Below are 18,431 nucleotides of genomic sequence, written 5' to 3'. Positions count from 1 at the left end.
TCCACTGGATAAAATACAGCGAAAAATAAGAATAACATTAGTCCCCAAAGTTTCACCCAGAAGTTTAAAGTTAGATAACCAGACACTTGTAATTACATCATGCTTTCAATGCTGTTTCGTGCTTTTGAAAGCCTTCTTCTTTTATTAAAGCAGAATCTACCCTAAGACTTGAATCGGTGTTCTGTAAAGCTGCACAGGCAAATGTAGTGGCATACGTTTTCACAAGTTTTCAACAAGCCATATTTAATTTCGTCAATGCTGTTTTTGGTTTCGGAAGCCTTATTTTATTGTTTTTAAAGCAAAAGCTGAACAGAAATCCGGCAAATATTAGCAGTGGCAAATGTTTTGAAGTGAAATAATTCCTACTTGAACCAAAATGAATATTTATGTAAAATCTGTTAAGCTCCAATTCTTGAGTTTGAGTTCATAGATCAGTTAGTGTGTGTACGTACATTAACACAACCACACACACTGCACCTACACCAGGTGGTGTGTAGATAGCTAGCAAGCTCCAGCTAACGTCTGTACAGGTGGTAGGCCTATGTGCTGTTTGGGGGGAATAAACACATTCTGGTGAAACACTCACACATTATATTATCTGCTTTACATTCTGTCAGAACCTTCTGTCTACATGAGGTGTCTTATTTCACACCCTCTTTAACCTTTGCAATAAGCTTCCAGGCTTATTTTCTTATTAGCTTTGGCTAATGCTAATGATAGACAGGGAAAGCTCTAAATGGTTCTGGAAAAATAATTAAAGTTGACTGGCTTTTGTAAGAAATTATATCAGCTCTTCACCTTGAATGAACAGCAGCTTCAGGATGACTTAAAACACACTCTTTTTTTTATAAAAACACGCAGGGGGAATAGTTGTAGGACAAGGAAATATTACACCCACACACTTGGGAACTGTCTGGTAAAAATACAGTCTTGTACTTCTGGCAACTGAGCCGTGAAACTCGCTCACCGATGCCTTGAGCTTTTTTTGGAAGTGGAGCAGACTTCCTTTGTGCAATACAAGCCAGCCTCTTCTTTAGTCCCCATGTTTCCACTGTCTTACTGTTGTACACCTGACCTAAGGAACCAAACTGCCACTCCACAGCCTTTAAATCCTTATAAATATCCGATGTGTGCATCTGCTGAGTCACCACACTGCAGGTCCACACTTTTAAGGCCATTCGAGCCTGGAAAATACCCTTAAGATGTTTTTGGATACAGTCTTGCCCTTAAGGCAAATAGGTCACGGTAAAGGTAAGACGAGGATACTGTGAGAGGACAAACTGCTGCCACTGGGGATTCAGCTGAACATATGTGTGTGGAGGAAGAGAGAAGAAAGTAGCCAGAGCTATAAAAGACAATGTGTGTTTATTATGGCTATTAAAGCGCCGGAGAACTGGGAGACAGCTGGTGAAATTATATATTTCATAACATACTCACTGGCTATTAGAAAACATGTAAAACCCCCAAAGTGCTGAAATAACAAAAAACGTATATTTGGATCATTGGGAAATCATACTCATCTTAATATTCATAAGCTTTATTTGGCATTGACAGTTAAATGAGCCACACCCTCATTAGTTTGGGTTCTACACTTTCAGTGTTCTGTTCTTGCATGGCACATATGCAGCAAGACATTCTTATTCATTTCCAAAACAATAGGCCCTTATTTTCCCATCATGACTGACAAATGCACTGTAACACTTTCACTAGGTGACGATCAGATATCATCCGCTGACAGACTGAGTCACTTTCACGAGTTTGGTGAAATGAGTTGACTCATTTTACAAATGAATGAATTTCTATACACATAATATTGTGCTAAAAGATTGAAGCTAAAGCTGGATGCCACCAGTTGATGATTCATGTGACAATGGAAATGGGATTGAAGAATTCAAATCATATCAATCTTTTCATTGTCACACACATTCAATCAAATCAAATCAAGTTTTATTTATAAAGCACATTTAAAAGCGATTTTTGGTCGAGCCAAAGTGCTGTACATGTAATAAAAACACATTACTACAATCACAATCTCAATGACAGTTTGACTTTACTTGTAAGACATAGTCTAAGGAGTAGACTTTTTAAAAACAGCTTTCCAGTTTATCTGTCCAAAAAGTATCCCCAAAGAATGTCAACTTTCAAGAGTGCCTCAAACATGGTGTGGAAATACTACATAGTGGGTGCTGCTCATAAACAGGGTTTTTGTTAACTTTACCTAATGCCACTGCCCTGCAAAGCGACAATGGGTTAAATGACTCCTGTAGGAAGAGTGCTAGTTGGCCACATATGCTAACATTTACAACATGGGACCATGGGTGGGTTTTGAGACAAAGGGCCCCTGGGCACAGACTTGCAAAAGGCCCCACCACCAACCTTCCTAGGAGCAAGACACATAGACTTTATATGTGTTTACCCTATTTTTGTCGTTGTCTGAGTGTATTTATAATGGTAATGCATCTCGCTGTGGTTTTGTGACTTCTTGTGGTCATTATGTCTCTCATAGTGGCTGTCTGTTTAGTGTCACATAAATCCTAGAAATCTCAGAAAAAAGGTTTGTTTCCTTCAACCAACTCTTACATAATGCTAACACCGACAAACCCAGGGTGATCCAATGTTACAACAGCAATTGTCAATACTAGCAACGTGAACACATACAATAATATAGTTAAATCTGAGGGAGATTGACAAATAAGGAGCAAGTGAAAGGAGAAATCTAACCCACTTTGTCACAGAATCACAATGAACATTTATACATTTATGCTCCCCATGAAATCCATCTGCGTCACATTGTAATGGTATAATGGAGTAAGAGAGTCATAAACATGTAGCCTTTTGTTAAGGATGACAGTGATGGGCTCATTATTGGACAGAAAGATGGATCATTTAAAAAGCAGTACTTTACACTACACTGTACCCAATGCAGGGCACTGTAACTACTCTCACTCTCTCAGGTGGCAAATTACAGCTGCTCTGTCTATGATTTCCTCAAAAAGCACTGCTTGTTAGGTCTTAAAATGATCACATTTAGAATGTAATATTAATATAGTGCTCAAAAATACTGCCTGAGCTACCTTTTCTTTTATTATTGCAGACATATTCCCCCAGGATGCTAAGAAGAAACCAGTGAGGATCTCACCATCTAATATCAGCATTATTTAGCAAGTATGATTGTTTTTAAATATACAAACAACACCTTCAATATAACAGTGTTTTCATAAATGTACCTTAATGTGGTAATCCAGAAGATTATCATTTTAATGAAAGTGTCCTCAAGTGGCTTCTTATAGCAGAATGAGAATACTGAATACAGCCCAAAGAGGACAGTATTGCAATATCAAACATATTTGCAGTATTACCACTTGTGTGTCTGGGGGCGGTATTCTTAGAAAAATACTGTATACATTTTACATTACATTACATTGCATTTAGCTGACGCTTTTATCCAAAGCGACTCACAATAAGTACATTCGACCAGGAAGACACAGCCTTGAAGAAAACAGAATCATATAAGTACATCAGGTTTCATAGAGCCAAAACATTTCAAGTGCTACTCAACTGGCTTTAGATAAGCCAGTCCTTTATTAGTATATAAGTGCTTTGTTAATAGTTCTATCGCTCGAAGTGGAGTCGAAAGAGATGAGTTTTCAGTCTGCGCCGGAAGGTGTGTAAGCTATCTGCTGTCCTGATGTCAATGGGGAGCTCATTCCACCATCCTGGAGCCAGGACCGCAAACCCACGTGTTTTTGCCGATGGGAACTTGGGTCCCCCTCGCAGCGAGGGCGCAGCGAGTCGTTTGGCTGATGCAGAGCGTAGTGCACGCGCTGGGGTGTACGGTTTAACCATGTCCTGGATGTACGAAGGGCCAGATCCATTCGCAGCATGGTAAGCAAGTACCAGTGTCTTGAAGTGGATTCTAGCAGTTACCGGAAGCCAGTGAAGGGAGCGGAGGAGCGGAGTGGTGTGGGAAAATGTAGGAAGGTTGAAGACCAAACGAGCCGCTGCATTCTGGATGAGCTGCAGAGGTCGGATGGCACATTTACTGCCAATACAAACTAAAACCTCTCAGTAAAAACATTTAAAGGCCCTATTATGCTTTTTAGAGTTTTCCTTTTCCTGTGTGAAAAATAAAACATGTCGCAGTAGAGGCACAAAATACAATTTTGAAACCTGAACATGAGCATAATAGGGCCCCTTTAACTGGTGACACAAAAGTTGAGTTTTATTTTTGAAATAGTCACTGGAAATGCAATGTTTGTCAGTGAGCTCGACAAGGAATAATCAAAAATGCATCTCGATAACAAGTCTCCATTTTTTGACAGTTGCACATTATTTCTAAGAGCAGTTCATTACACCCTTCCCGTATAAGGCATGTGAGAATGTGTTCTTCATCAGTGTGCCGGCACGTTTTATGAGACTTTTCCCCGAGTTTCCTGCAGGAGCTATCCATCACGTGCTGGCTGCTCTGCCCACTGGAGCCCCGGCTGGCTTCAGAGCGCTCCTGTCTCCTAATGATAATGAATGCAGTGTGTCTGCACAATGTGCTTAGTAGCTCACTGTCAATCTGTTACACTCACACTCAGGTTACAGTCTGCTCCGGCTCTGGATCAGCCGCTGCCAAGACAGACAGTTCCCCGCAAATACAGTCGTCGTCAGTTTGAATCATTGCTGAACTATTCTTCCTCATATTTGTTTGCATCCAGAAGTCATAAAGAAAGTATTTTACTGTATGAAAGGTCTGATGAAGAAATCAATAAATAGGCAGGACATCGCCTCTGGGTCATTAATAAAACACTAAAGGAGTCCTTTCATATGTGGCTTTATGTGGTCTGTCCTCATTGGGTCAAAGCAATCTCTTTATGCCCCAATCCACCCCCCCACACCCATGCTATCTCTCCATCCACTCCCCAGATAAAAGAGGCCTCATTGGGAACAAAGCGCTGGGTTTGACAGAGGTTTGGACACCTGCAGCGGATGTTTGCTCAGGTTCGATAAAACGGGGATGGGTGAGACTATTCGGTAATGAGAGAGATGAGTGAGCCCCATGACAAATGTGTGATGATGCACACATGTCATGATGAACTAAACTCAAAATAATTCCATTCTTTTGATTTGCTGAAAAAGCAGCAGGAGGTTTTATAATCTACTTGTCATAACAACCCACATGTAAATTATATTTACATCCACATCGAGAGCATGGGCTGCCAGAGATGGTGCGATATCGTTCCAGACTGGGGTGTTGCTATGGGAACATGACTCATCACAAGCCCTTCCTGCTTTACCTGTGGCAGCTGCACAGTACTCATGAAAGCTATTTCATGCTGCTTTTGTTTGCCAACCGCGGCAATGCCAAGCCGCAATTTTCAATAACATATATGAGATGTCGGGGACAACACAGATGCTAAAAAAGGTTTTGTAGCCAGGCGTGGCTTTTTTTAAACTCACAAGATGTTCTATTTGAGTCTTATTGAATCAGAATTCGTACTTGGATGACTATTTAAAACAAAGTTTTAATGCAGTTTGCACAGCTATTAAAGCTTCAAGGTTGTAAATACAATGGAACAGAATAAACCTCCATAGACTTTGATGAATGATATACCTTAAAGTAACTCTAAACCTATGCATGTCATCATAGAAAGCTTAAGTATAGCTGTTCCGGTAATAGAGAGCTTTGTGAAGATTTAATAAAGTTCGCACAGTATACAGTTGTATTACTATAAATATCAATATGTCTATGTCAATATGTTCTGAATAACATTTATTAAAAAAAAGTCACCCATCCTCATAGACATCTTCAAGGTGGCCCTCATGATGTTGAGCTAGCATTAAAACTTGAGAGTAAAAAAGTTCGAACAGAGACATACACATACAGTACGTTGGACATTTGCGGACCATTTCAATTCAATTCAATTCAAAACCTTTATTTATACAGATAAAACCCATTGAGATCATAGACCTCTTTTACAATGGTGACCTGCTTCAATTAGTTCCAAACATTAATACAAACATGACAGAAAACAAAGGACATTATATGATACTACAGTTTGTATACTAGTAGCATTTACAGACACCAATATTTTCTGATTGTATAGCGTCTATCCTAGCTTTAAAAACATGAAATGGAATCAAACTGCTTAGCTTCCATTCCTTTTGTAGACTGTTCCATGCTAGCGGCGCTGCGCATCTAAAAGCTGTATTTCCTAATACAGTCCTAGCAATTGGCACATGTAATACAACCACAGCTTTAGATCTCAGGCAGTAGCCATTTACAATACGCTGTGAGATCAGGGAACAGATGTAAGACGGAAGTTTCCCTAACATTGCATTTAGTCTCTGTGTGGTGCTTCAGGTATGTTGTCATACACTGAGCCGTGTGGAGGAGGCCCATCTGTCACACCAATACTAACCCTGTAAACAGAATCCTGAGCTGTCATTCACAACAGGCCCACGTCCTTTCATCCTCACTGGTAACTTCTCAGCAATCTGCAATAAAACACAAAATGCAACTCAGGCAGTACACGATAAATGGAATATGTCCTTCATTATGTGTAAGGTGGCAGCTGTGTTGTGTTACTTCAGGTGGGTTTGTTTATCAAATGGATTGGTTGCTCTTTGTTCAAAGTATACCTAACCTTAGGTTCAAATATTGATCTGTACATGATGGATCGGAGTATGTGTATGTGTACATGTTAAAGGTTAATGACCTCTGACCTGGTTTCCAACCCTAACCTGATCTCCATCCTTATATTGACTCAATATGAGCTCTAATCAACCTGTTAAACCCCAACCCTGTTTTTTTTTTCACGACACTGTGTCTCAGGGATCTTAACATTTAAAAACCTATTAATGTGTTATACCAGATTAACGGAAATAATCTCAGCTAACTGACGATACAACCCATTTTTACCAAAACAAAACACAAGTCTCATAAGAAGCATCTAAATGACGCCTTAGCGAAAAATGTTAACGGACATTGGCACAGAACTCAAGATAAAAGTACCCTTATTACTTATTGTAGCTGCACATACAAGATATCCGATTAAAGCTGAGGTTCCACAGATTATTTAGGTATATAGTATCATCACTGAGTGATCCGGACTCGCGACAGGGGAAGCAAATACAGACATCACAACACGTACCTTTACGGAGCTTCGAGGGAGATCGTCTCACCGTAGCTGTCAATCTGATCAAAAGACGTGTTCAATGGCATTAAAACCAGAATAAACGCGGCTGAATCGGTTAATCCATAGGTTTTTAACGTCTCTGTATAAAAAAATGATTTCATTTATGATCCATAATTCCATTCTTATGTAAAAATCGGAGAGCAAATGTTAGCTGCTAATGGTAGCTACCAGAGTGGCTGCTGCTTCCGGTCTAGGCTATGCGGCAGTCTCACACACACATTACCAAATAAGGACTATGTGGGAGTTCCCCTCGATTCCATTGGCTCTGACGGTCAGAAAGAGATGTCACATGTCAAAATCCAGCAAGGGGGACCAGAGATATGGAAAATCCACCCAAATGGCCCCAGAAGAGGTTTTTTTGTGCTACATCTCTCTAAAAAGGTCAAATATCACTTGTTTTGCATCAATCTTGATACAGGATACTTATTATATGTTATACTTTGGATTCCTAAAGCTTTTAGTCTACTAACCCATCATCCAAGGTTAGTTTTCACTATAAGTACAACATATGTTTTGGACGGACACTATAATTTACAGTTTTTTACCATGTTCACTCTGAATTTTCTTTAAAATAAAAACATCTATATTGAATCTGACTTTTCTACATCCAACTCACAGGTTTATCATTACTTTGAGAAAAAAGATGATTAATTTAACCCTTTTAGAAGGGAAGATATGGTCATTTGTTCTGGGAATGTCATTTTCGAGCCTGAAACCTGAAAAACAGGCTCGGGGTTTAACAGGTAAGAGATCATATGTTTGCCAACCTGCAGACCAACTAAGCTATTTATATGCACACCTGATGGCAACTGAGCCAGAAGACAAGATGATGAAGTTTGAGATGAATTTGGACCTTATTGGTGGATTTGCACATTTTAATGTATTTTCCAAACTCTGAAATCCTACATTCTAGGCAGCCTGTGGTCAACCAATGTCAATATGATCAAGCTGCAGAAAACTGAAACTTGTTTTAAATAATCCATCCCATTAAGCTATTATTGTATAGTTAGTCAGCGTAATGTAGTGTAGCTGCAAGCAGGAACTGGAATAAATTACTTAATAATGGTGTATTCAGATACTTGTGGGAAACAGCTAGGACAAAGGCTAGTTCTTATACCATAACAGTTTGATAAACCATCCATGTGTTAGTCTTTTTGTCAATACGATAACATTTATTTTGTAATGTTTTGCTTCGAGCCTCATCGTTTACTACCAATATTAACATGGCTTGGAGGAATAGTTCAAACTAAAAACACCTGACTGAATACTGAACGTTGATGGATTATCTAAGTAACTTGAGGATGGGAAATCAATCAAAAATCCATTGACATGTTCGGAAAAAGGGTTGGCAGTAAAACAAAAACACACAAATAGTAGTAAATGAGAAAAAATGTGCAAAATATGTAATTTCATATATGAATATTTAGTATTTGAATAAGGCATGATCAAAGGATCCATGCACTGCTTGTTTGTTACGTAACGCTGTCCAGAGGCATCATGTTACCCACTACTATACAAGACAGGTACAAGCTCCCAGTGACACTCCAGGGGCCTGCGGGGGGGATGTCATTACTGTGCCGAGATCACACCTTCTCTGTCACTTGTCTTGCTGCCTAAGGGATGTTGTGTTGTATGAAGGTCACACTCTGTTTCCTTAGATCACAGGTTGGAACGGAGAGTTGTGAGAGCTTTCAGAGCATTCTTTGTTACAAGGCTGAGGTTGTGAGCCGGCCACAAAGATCTACTTTCTCTCAGTGTGCTCGGTTCCGTCGTGCAAAACCTTCCTTTTGATGCTCCATTTGTGCCCTCTGCTCTTTTCATGATGACATCGAATCCAACAATGTAAGCCTGTTAGGACTGCAACTAATATTTACTTTCATTATCGAGTAACTTTATTTACTGTCAAAAAAGTTCCTTGTTTATTGGTCTGCAGGTGTACATCATAACTTCTACTACAGGGGGGTAAAGTGGTGGGACCATGGACCCTTCTCTTCTTATATATCCTACATCTAACCACTTGCATATTCAACCTCCATTTTGATCAAAACAACACACCTTTAAAGTTTTGTAACTGCGTCTTTTGTGGTTTCGACACAATTGCTTTGCCAATAATCTGTGCACACACACGTCTCACATTTGAGAAGTTGGTGCCAGGAAACGTTTGCATATTTCTTTGGTAACTTGCACATTTATTTAAAGAAATGTTCATGGACCAAGACAGTGGTTTGCAGTCAGGGGATCATAGGACACTCAACTCACATTTTAGACTGTGTGCATGGCCACTTACATTTAGGTAAAATGGTCAACCTCTATGTGTGAAACTTTGAAAACACTTTTGACCTTACCCTAACCATTCCAGGTCAATGCAAAACCACTGCCATCTCTCAAGAGTTTAAAACAAACAATTCTTACAATCCAGACACAACGTGAGGAACCTAAGCAATTAGCTGAAAGTAAGATGGGCTTCTGTCTTCTTTACTTATAAATTAAGCACTATAGGCAAGTTGGACACCACTTTCACGGATGTTAAGCAACAGGCTGGGAGCTGTTATGTGTATTCGGTTAAATCATTTAAGTTATAATCAAGCACAAATGGTCAACATTAGCTGGTTCCATCTTCTGAAATATATGGACATCCAAATCCTTGTGTGGTGGACTGTTGGTCTGTAATATGGCTTTGGCCATGTGCGGTCACATCTAGGCCATTTATTATTCATTTCACCAATATTGCACATGTCCAGCTCATCTTATCTCCTAAGGATCCATTCCTTACTTCCCATCTGTGCTTGGACTCATAATTGAGTTTCTTTTTCCGAAGCAAAGAGCTGGAGATCAGTGTCTTCCTCCTTTTTAGTCACCCTATAAACTAGCTTTAGTGTATCGTATGATGTAGAGTCCAAAACGTGGAGTTGGCCAGTCTGTCTGTCTTACCGGATATCTCGCTGTGTTTGAATTCATTTGTTAAACTGCTACCAGTCTTTGAGGCATTTGAGAGGAAACCTAAAACTGCAGCGGCTGATTACCCAACACACATAAAAGCATCCTCTAAAAGCAATCTCATTTGTGGTTCTGTAGAGTGCCTCGCTCTGATACCTCGGTTAGGTAATACACCGGCGCTGAGAGATATATTGGAGGTGACACCCCATCAGACCTATAAATAGCTTTGCACTTCCCCCCCCCCCCCAGGAACCCAGCTGTAGCTTTTTCCCAGGCATTTGATCGCTTGTGTATAAGGCGACTGACATCCCCCTCTGCTGCTTTGTTTCTCTGACTCCAAAACACACTGGCACATTCACACATGGAAGACTTTCATACGCTGCTGTGCTGTGATGCTCTTCAGAGGCAGTCACTTCACAGGTGGTTGGGTTTCCCTAGCGTACATTTAATGGTGACTCACTTAATCACTGTAAATACTCAACTATCACCGCCTTGAGTAAAGTTTATCCTATGACATTAAATAAATAAAAACAGAGCACTTAATTGGAGGGGGCGGTGATTCAGGCACAAGCCCAGGAGCCTCATAACAAGTGGGAGTATAAAGCGAATGCAATGGAGAAAATATATACAAAAAGCCTGCAGGCTGTGTCTGACCTCAGTGAGTCACTGTCTGCAGGCTTCTCCAGGATTGGGCATGACTCAGTAACGAGTGCAAACATTTCTAAAGTGCACTTCTGTCACCGGCTATAGCATGTTACTCCAGGAATGTTATGCCTAGTGTATTATGAGATAAGGTAAAACATGTGGCTTTAAACTCCTATTTCAATCCTATTTCTTTTAGACTTTCCTCTAAACCAACATGGTTTCTCATTCAGGTATAAGGACATAGACAAATCTAAAGAAGAAGAAGAAGGGCAGATTTGGGGGGATGGTAGTGAACAGATAACAATTGAAATGATTGGCAATGTAAATATCTACAGTAAAGGAGGGATATTATCTATTTGAACACTCATAAAGGATGCCTGATTAGCCTGATTCCAAGACATTGTGTAAACGACTATATATTGTTCAATCTCTCCAGAAAATGTGACCTATTTAAACATCGGACTGGGTGTCAGATAGTGCTGATGCAGCTACTCCCATCACACTGGTTCATGGGAAATGTGTCTCTCTCCATAAGCCAACAAAAGCGTTATTTTGTCTTTGCCATGCAAAGACAAAATAAGTAATAAGAGTGTGTGTTGCAATGTGATTTTTTGGTTTTGTTGATTGATGAATATTTTGTTTTGATTTTGTATGTTCAGAATCAGAATCAGAAATCGTTTATTTGTCCCGCAACGGGGTAATTTACATGATTACAACAGCAGACAGTGCAGCTAAAGTAAGGACACATATTTAAAAAATGGCTAATATGCACATGAACACAATAAGTAAAAAACTAAAACAAGACAGCAGATAGGTACACCATGGTAAAAAAAAGTAGTAGTATTTGTTTTACAGAAAAGTGACCATATTGAATCAAAGAGCAGCTGGTACCAATTGTAAAAAAAAGTTGTATATATACAGACAGTATTATTGCTCATCAGGGGTAATCAAGTATTTGTGTGCAAATCAGCAGGGTTTGAATCAAAGAAAAATACAAAATAAGACATATGTTTGCCCCTAAAGAATCATTGCTGATGTCTTTAATGTCCTCTACATTTCATGCTTATTAACCAACTGTGAGCCTCGCTCCCAGTTTACCCAGCAGCATTCTCTTGTAACAGTCTTTTTGTATATTTGTGCATACCAGACACACATTATGATGGTACACAGTGAATCTGCAGTAGCCACGGGGCTATGAATAATTCATTTCAGGAAAAGGATCTATTTGCCACCGCGCATCTCCGGCGCGCGTGTGCACCTGGTGCCGTTTGGTCACGGCAGAAGCGTCTCCAATTATCCAGGAGGAGAAACATCCGTGGATTTCTCTGCGCCCTTTGCCTCAGAACTAAATTGATTTTGAGGGATCCGTGGTCGATGCTGAAGAAACTCGCATGTGAATAACTTAAGCGGGATGATTGATTCGTTTGCGCAAAGACATCTGGATATCTCCAATATGTAGAAAACAAAAGTGTGAGTTTGGGTGTTTTGTGACCAGGACAAGTTGTTCCCACGTCTGGGTGTGAGTAGTTTCTTCACGTGATGCGTAAAAGCGATTATTAATTTGTTCAGTCTCATTCTCCATCTGAGCCACACTCTGCTTCACTTTAAGCTCTGCACCTGCACCTGCCGGATGTTGATTGAAAATAATCGACAAGTTTGAGGAGAGAGAGAGAAAGAGAGAGATGCTTCAGCACACTGGACAGCACTCGTGGAAGTTGGAGAGTACAGGGACGCGCGCACACAGGAGGATTTAATTGAAAATAATCTTTGGAGGAGCTCCTGCAGGGATCATGGTTGATTTTAACTCCTTATTATCACCAACAACAGGTAACCCGAGAGGGGACTTTCCGGAGTGAGACATGGACTTTGCTGACGTTATCTTCGCTCTGTTCATCATCGTGGTCGCGGTGGTCTCACTGTTGTCCAACTTGTTGGTGCTGCTATGCTTCGTCCACAGCACCGAGATCCGCCGACAGGTGCCCGGGGTCTTCACCATGAACCTGTCCTTCTGCAACATCCTCATCACTGTGCTCAACATGCCGGCCACCCTGGTGGGGGTCATCCGGGATCAGCAGCCTTTCGGGGATTGCATTTGCCACACGATGAGCTTCCTGGAGACTTTCCTCACCGCCAACACCATGTTGAGCATGGCGGCGCTCAGCATAGACCGGTGGATCGCGGTGGTGTTCCCGCTCAGCTACTCCGCCAAGATGCGCTACAAGGACGCGCTGATCATGGTGTGCTACTCCTGGCTGCACTCCTTCACCTTCTCCCTCACGGCCCTGCTCTTCTCCTGGGTGGACTACAGCTCAGTGTACGCGTCCTGCACCTTACAGCCCACAGTGGAAGGGGGAGACAGGATTAAGTTTACTATCTTCACAGTGGTTTTCCACGCCACCAGCTTCATGCTCTCCCTGCTCATATTGTGTTTCACATACTTGAAGGTGCTGAAAGTGGCGAGGTTTCACTGCAAAAGGATTGACATTATCACCATGCAGACTCTGTTTCTCCTGGTCGACATTCACCCAAGGTAAGTCATTTATTTATACGCAGGCATGTTTTTTTGTCCTCTTTTAAATGTTTAATTCATAGTCTTAAAAGTGTTTTGCTGCTTTCAGCGTGAAACAAAGATGTTTAGCAGAGCAAAAGAGGAGAAAGCAGAGAGCCACAAAGAAGATCAGCATCTTCATCGGCTCTTTCATCATCTGCTTTGCCCCCTATGTTATCACAAGGTAAGTTGAATTGTCAGTAACAAAAACATCACATAATAGACTTAAGTCCAACTATTAAAAGACAAATTATACTACATCCAGAGTTCTCGTCATCTAGAATATACAGAATTGTCACCTTATTTGTTCAGATTAGACCCAATCCCACTCTTAAAGTACAACAAAACAGTTTATCTGAACCATTAAAGGGCTCATAAGTCACCTTTGAGAGGTGCCTTCATGCTGCTTCCACTGAAACACACATACTACAGTTTAGGGCAATACATATAGTACAGAGAACAAGTTGTGTGTTTCAGAAAAATAGGAAAAGCTTGAGGAGCAGATTGTCAGCGAGATGTGGTGCGATGATCCATCACTTTGACATATGTGGCGCATGCACATATGAGTGGGAAGAGGGAGGACACATTAACAGGGATAAAGTGAAATTGGAGTAACCCCCTGACACTTCCCACTGGAAGTAGCCTGCTGTTAGAAACAAAACTTCTAATCATCGCTACTCATGTATCTGTTCTGCCTTTAAATTAACATTATACTGAAGAGAAAAGGGGAATTTTCTTCACCTTCTGTTGTAATCTTAAATTGACATGACATTTTAATTTCTTGACGTTGCCTTAAAATGTGCAGATATGTGTGTAAATGATTGGTATGTAAACCCTATGGTTCAAATGTGTAAAAGCCAAAGCATTTATGTATAAAACTGTGTTGAATTGGTACTGACAAAATACCACCAGCAATGCCTTTATGAAACAAATCAAACAAAGATAGTAAATACAATAAACCTCGTCATGTATATTGTTTCTTTTTTGTAATGCTCTATAGATTTAAAATGCCATCTCATAAAAGAAAGAAGCTCCCCTACACACTTATTTTTAAAATGAATCGTAGTGCTTTGCATTTCATATTAGTAGGTCTAAGCTGTTCTCTGCTGTACAATACACCTCCTCACTTGTTCTGTGCTGTGATTAGATTTCACGGTGAAGTGGAACATTTGCATCACAATGAAAGAACAAAGGATTTCCATTAGAGACCAAAGCTCAAGAACTGTTTCTCTATGCCATACTAAATGTATAGATAAGGAAGAAAAACCTATCATAATCGCGTCATATTTCCTTCTATTTCTCTGTTCCATTAGTTCTTCTAATGGCAGTTTGAATCTTCTGTACAATGTCTGTAATCATAAAATGCAAGGTGCTTAAAATGCAACTATTTAAAGAACTTTAAATAGTTTAAAAATCCATTTAAAACTTCAGTGTACAGTAGCAACACTATATTTGCAATATTCACTTAAATGCATAACATTTCCCAAATAAATTGTGAGCCAGACAGTGACTGTAGATGACCGTTTTGTGCAGGTCAAAGAATGGATTAAATCGTTTTTAAGAGCTTCTAATGCTATTTAAGCGCATTGAGTTGACCCCATGTTGACCCTTTCAAACAGTCCCCAATGTGTAAAAGGCTTTATAGGTACTTTGAACATTTGAGAAACTAAAGAAAAAAACACATCTCTGACTAAAATGGACTTTGATTATTCATGTTTCTGCTGCCTCCCCTTCAGGTTGGTCGAGCTTCTCCCCTTTGTGGACATCAACCGCCGCTGGGGAATCATCAGTAAGTGCCTGACATACAGCAAGGCTGCGTCGGACCCCTTTGCCTACTCCCTCCTACGTCAGCAGTACAAGAAAGTCCTGGTTACTGTCGTCAACAGGCTGCTCCGTCGTGACCTGTACCCCTCGTCTGGCCACAACAGCTCTTTAGACACGGAGAACGACTACTGTCTCCAGAGGATCAGCTAATGGCAAATGTGCGGCGGAAATGGCAGATACACATGACGGGCCAAAAATATACGTTGCCTCATGGAAGAAGGTGGGCGGAGGAGAAGAATGAGAAGAGAAACAGGACATTGTAAGGGAGGGAAAATCGAGCTGATAGAGGGGACATAATGTGGGTTGGGGTGAAGAGAGAGCATACGTAAGGAAGGCAGTGGGTGGACAAGAATGACAAGACAGCACTGAGAGGGAGGATGAAGGGGCAAAAGAGGAGATGGATAGGGAGCGACGAGTACGATGTGGAAACTTTGTCCTTAGACAGAATTGACAAACAAGACATCTGTGATTCATCGGTGGAAACACACAAAACCACATAGATCACACAAATCAATTTCTTCAGAGGAGTCGTGGGTTCAGATGAATCTCAAACTGAAGGACAAAGCAGCCGACACGGTCCCTTCTTCTCTTTGAGCAACATGTATAAAGTGGCCTTTTGTACTGAACCTACCGCTTTGTAATGATTTTGGCAAAGTCCACATGTAGAGACCTTTCTTCTGTCACCAAACGCAGGGACAGAGCCGGGAGCGGATAGTCAATAGAAGCTGGAGCGAAAAGAAGGAAATACTTTTTTGCCACAGCTTCTGGATAATTTACTCAACTGCTGCACATTATTGCCATGTTCTGTATTGACCATGTTAGACTACTTTGCAGTGTCATGTCAGTCACTGAATATTGATGCACTTTGTCTAATTCTCTCAGAGCTACTATAGTTACAGGAGCCAAAGGCAAATAACATTTACAACATGATTTTAAATGGTAAGATTGGTGATATTTTACATATTTTTCTTGTTGTTAACGAGGTCCGTGAAAAGAGCAAAAATAACAATGTATCACTCCATTACTCAGTATTTTTCAGACCCTGTTCTTCCTGTAGTATTTTTGCCTTTATTCGAGTAGGTATGAAATGCAAAACAGGACTGGTCACAGATATAAATTGTAACTTTCAAAATGGTTATACATTTGTTCCTGAAACCTGGGCGCTGTCGTTTTTAAGCAAATAATACTAAAACGTTTTTTGGGGACTATTTTCTGACACAGGTCAATACACACCTGTGTGTGTATATTTGTTAGAAAGAAAATTAACTACAGTGCCTTGGTTCATGGTATTGAAGAAGTCAATCAGATCAAAAGCGTAAGGGTTTTTAGATAATTGACAAACAAAGAACACTCCGTGTAAAAATGTAATTGCCAGGACCCAAGTTCCTACGGCACTAAGTCTGCGAACATCTTAGTGTTGACGTGTTTTAGTTAATTAAATCCAACTCCCTTGTGAATTAAACCGGAGTAGGCCTACTCACAAGTCCCGGAGGCAAGGATAATGTACGTTTATTTGAAGTTGGAGATCACTGGCTACATCAATTAATTATCTATTTAAGTCTTTTCATGAGATTTCCTGATCATGAAAAAAACATAAAATATCACCGACTTATCCTTTTAAATGTATCCTTTGTGCATTTGAAACTGAATGTACTAGTGGCGACCCACTTTGGACTGAAATGCATTTGTACAACTGTTCTTTGTTTTGCCAGTTTAAAATGTTTCTATGGATATTTACATGATGTTATTATATATTTTGCACTGTACAGGAACAACATTTTGTCTAGATAAAAGGGTGATGTAGCATAGGGATGCTAGAAGTGCTTAAAACACACTTGTTATGTGTTTGTGCCAGAATTGAACATTTGACTTTTTCAGAGGTTCTATTCTCTCACCAGAAAATCTGGTTTGTTAAAATTATTTGGATGTACATTCTGCACATGTATTGTTCCTCCTGTAAGCCACTTGCTGTTATTTGGCAGTGTGATTAGCTATTAGTGGAATATGTGCAATACAAGCTGTCAATTATAAAAGTATTACAATTATTAATGTTTTCACAGTAATGTCTTTGAATCAAGATAATGCCCTTTGATTGAATATGTAAGTTTCCAAATTCAATTCAAGCAGTGCAGTTAAAATGATCTGACACTAAATGACAGATACTAAATGTTTTATTTGAATCATAATTGAGGATAATGGGGAACTATATTCAATATTTGAAACAGATGGATACTTGAATAGAAACATAATTTGTTATTCTCAAATAAAACTCTGTTGGTTGGTTGTCACCACCAGCTAGTCCTCTATTTCTGAATCACCTTGTTTCGTTTTCATCTGCCTCGTGGCACTTATGATATCAAAGATGATATATGGTATACATGTCTCGGTTGCAGCAGCATTATTGCCAAGTGTAATTAAAGAGATGGGTCAAAGATAACATTTGCCAATTAGCGATTCTAATTTATTCAGACTGAGACTCAATTTGATGCGACAGACCGACAGTAAAAAAAGACCGACAGTAATTAATTGCAACCTGGAGTGAGGGAATTTGCATTATTTTGTTGCTAACTAAACCAGTAACACCTCTGCATTTAGACGGGCAGATCAATGCCGTCATGAAGGCATGGGTCGGGCTTTTTCAAATAAAACATCATCCAATTCACCCCAATCATCAGAAATAAGTTATGAGAGAAATTGGTGAGGAAAAGTGCTCATAATGAAATGTAAGCTTAGTCAATGTCATAGTTTAAAACAAAATGGTCTTAATATCTAAAATGAGTTAAAAGAATGTTAACCCATTCTTGAAAGTGTATATCTTCTGAGTTTTCCTTATAAATGTCAAATCAAGGACAATAATTCTGTGCTCCATTTTGAGAAAAGGCAGTACATCACGGATTACTTATCGGACACATTACATCGGTGGTTGAGGATGTCTTGACAAAACAATAACATTGTAAATCAGTTTGAAAAAGAAAGTAAGTTGTAAAGATATAGTGAACATTTAATATGGCTAGGTTGTGATGTTATCTGCATAATAAATGACCACATTATGGATCTCATTCTTATTCCTGATTTAGGATACAGAGGATATTTCTATTTCACTCTTAGGCTCACTCCCAAGATACCAGTCTTGAACCCAGGGGTCCTGCGCCCGCCTGCCTGCATGATGAATAATCATGCTTCCTATTATGCTAATTCAAATCAGCCCAGCTTGAAGGAGAGAAGACCCTATAATTAGTTAAAATTAGTAATGAAACCCAATGTATGACAAATATGTATGTGTATGATAGTCT

At 39.8% G+C, this 18,431-nt stretch overlaps 1 protein-coding gene across 1 annotated transcript; it reads left to right on the top strand.

The window, feature by feature from the left end:
• The first annotated feature begins 12,047 nt into the window (after positions 1 to 12,047).
• On the top strand, positions 12,048 to 17,444 carry LOC117552733 (G-protein coupled receptor 26-like). The gene is made up of 3 exons (XM_034226328.1): positions 12,048 to 13,296; positions 13,385 to 13,498; positions 15,051 to 17,444. Exons 1-3 carry the CDS (start codon positions 12,626 to 12,628, stop codon positions 15,286 to 15,288), a joined length of 1,023 nt encoding a protein of 340 aa, XP_034082219.1. The 5' UTR covers positions 12,048 to 12,625; the 3' UTR covers positions 15,289 to 17,444.
• The last annotated feature ends 987 nt before the right edge of the window (positions 17,445 to 18,431 follow it).

The sequence above is a fragment of the Gymnodraco acuticeps genome, unplaced genomic scaffold, assembly GCF_902827175.1.
Source record: "Gymnodraco acuticeps unplaced genomic scaffold, fGymAcu1.1, whole genome shotgun sequence".
In the NCBI taxonomy this organism is placed as follows: domain Eukaryota; kingdom Metazoa; phylum Chordata; class Actinopteri; order Perciformes; family Bathydraconidae; genus Gymnodraco; species Gymnodraco acuticeps.
Note: the sequence above shows the minus strand (reverse complement) of the source record. Positions and strands in the feature narration are given on the sequence as shown.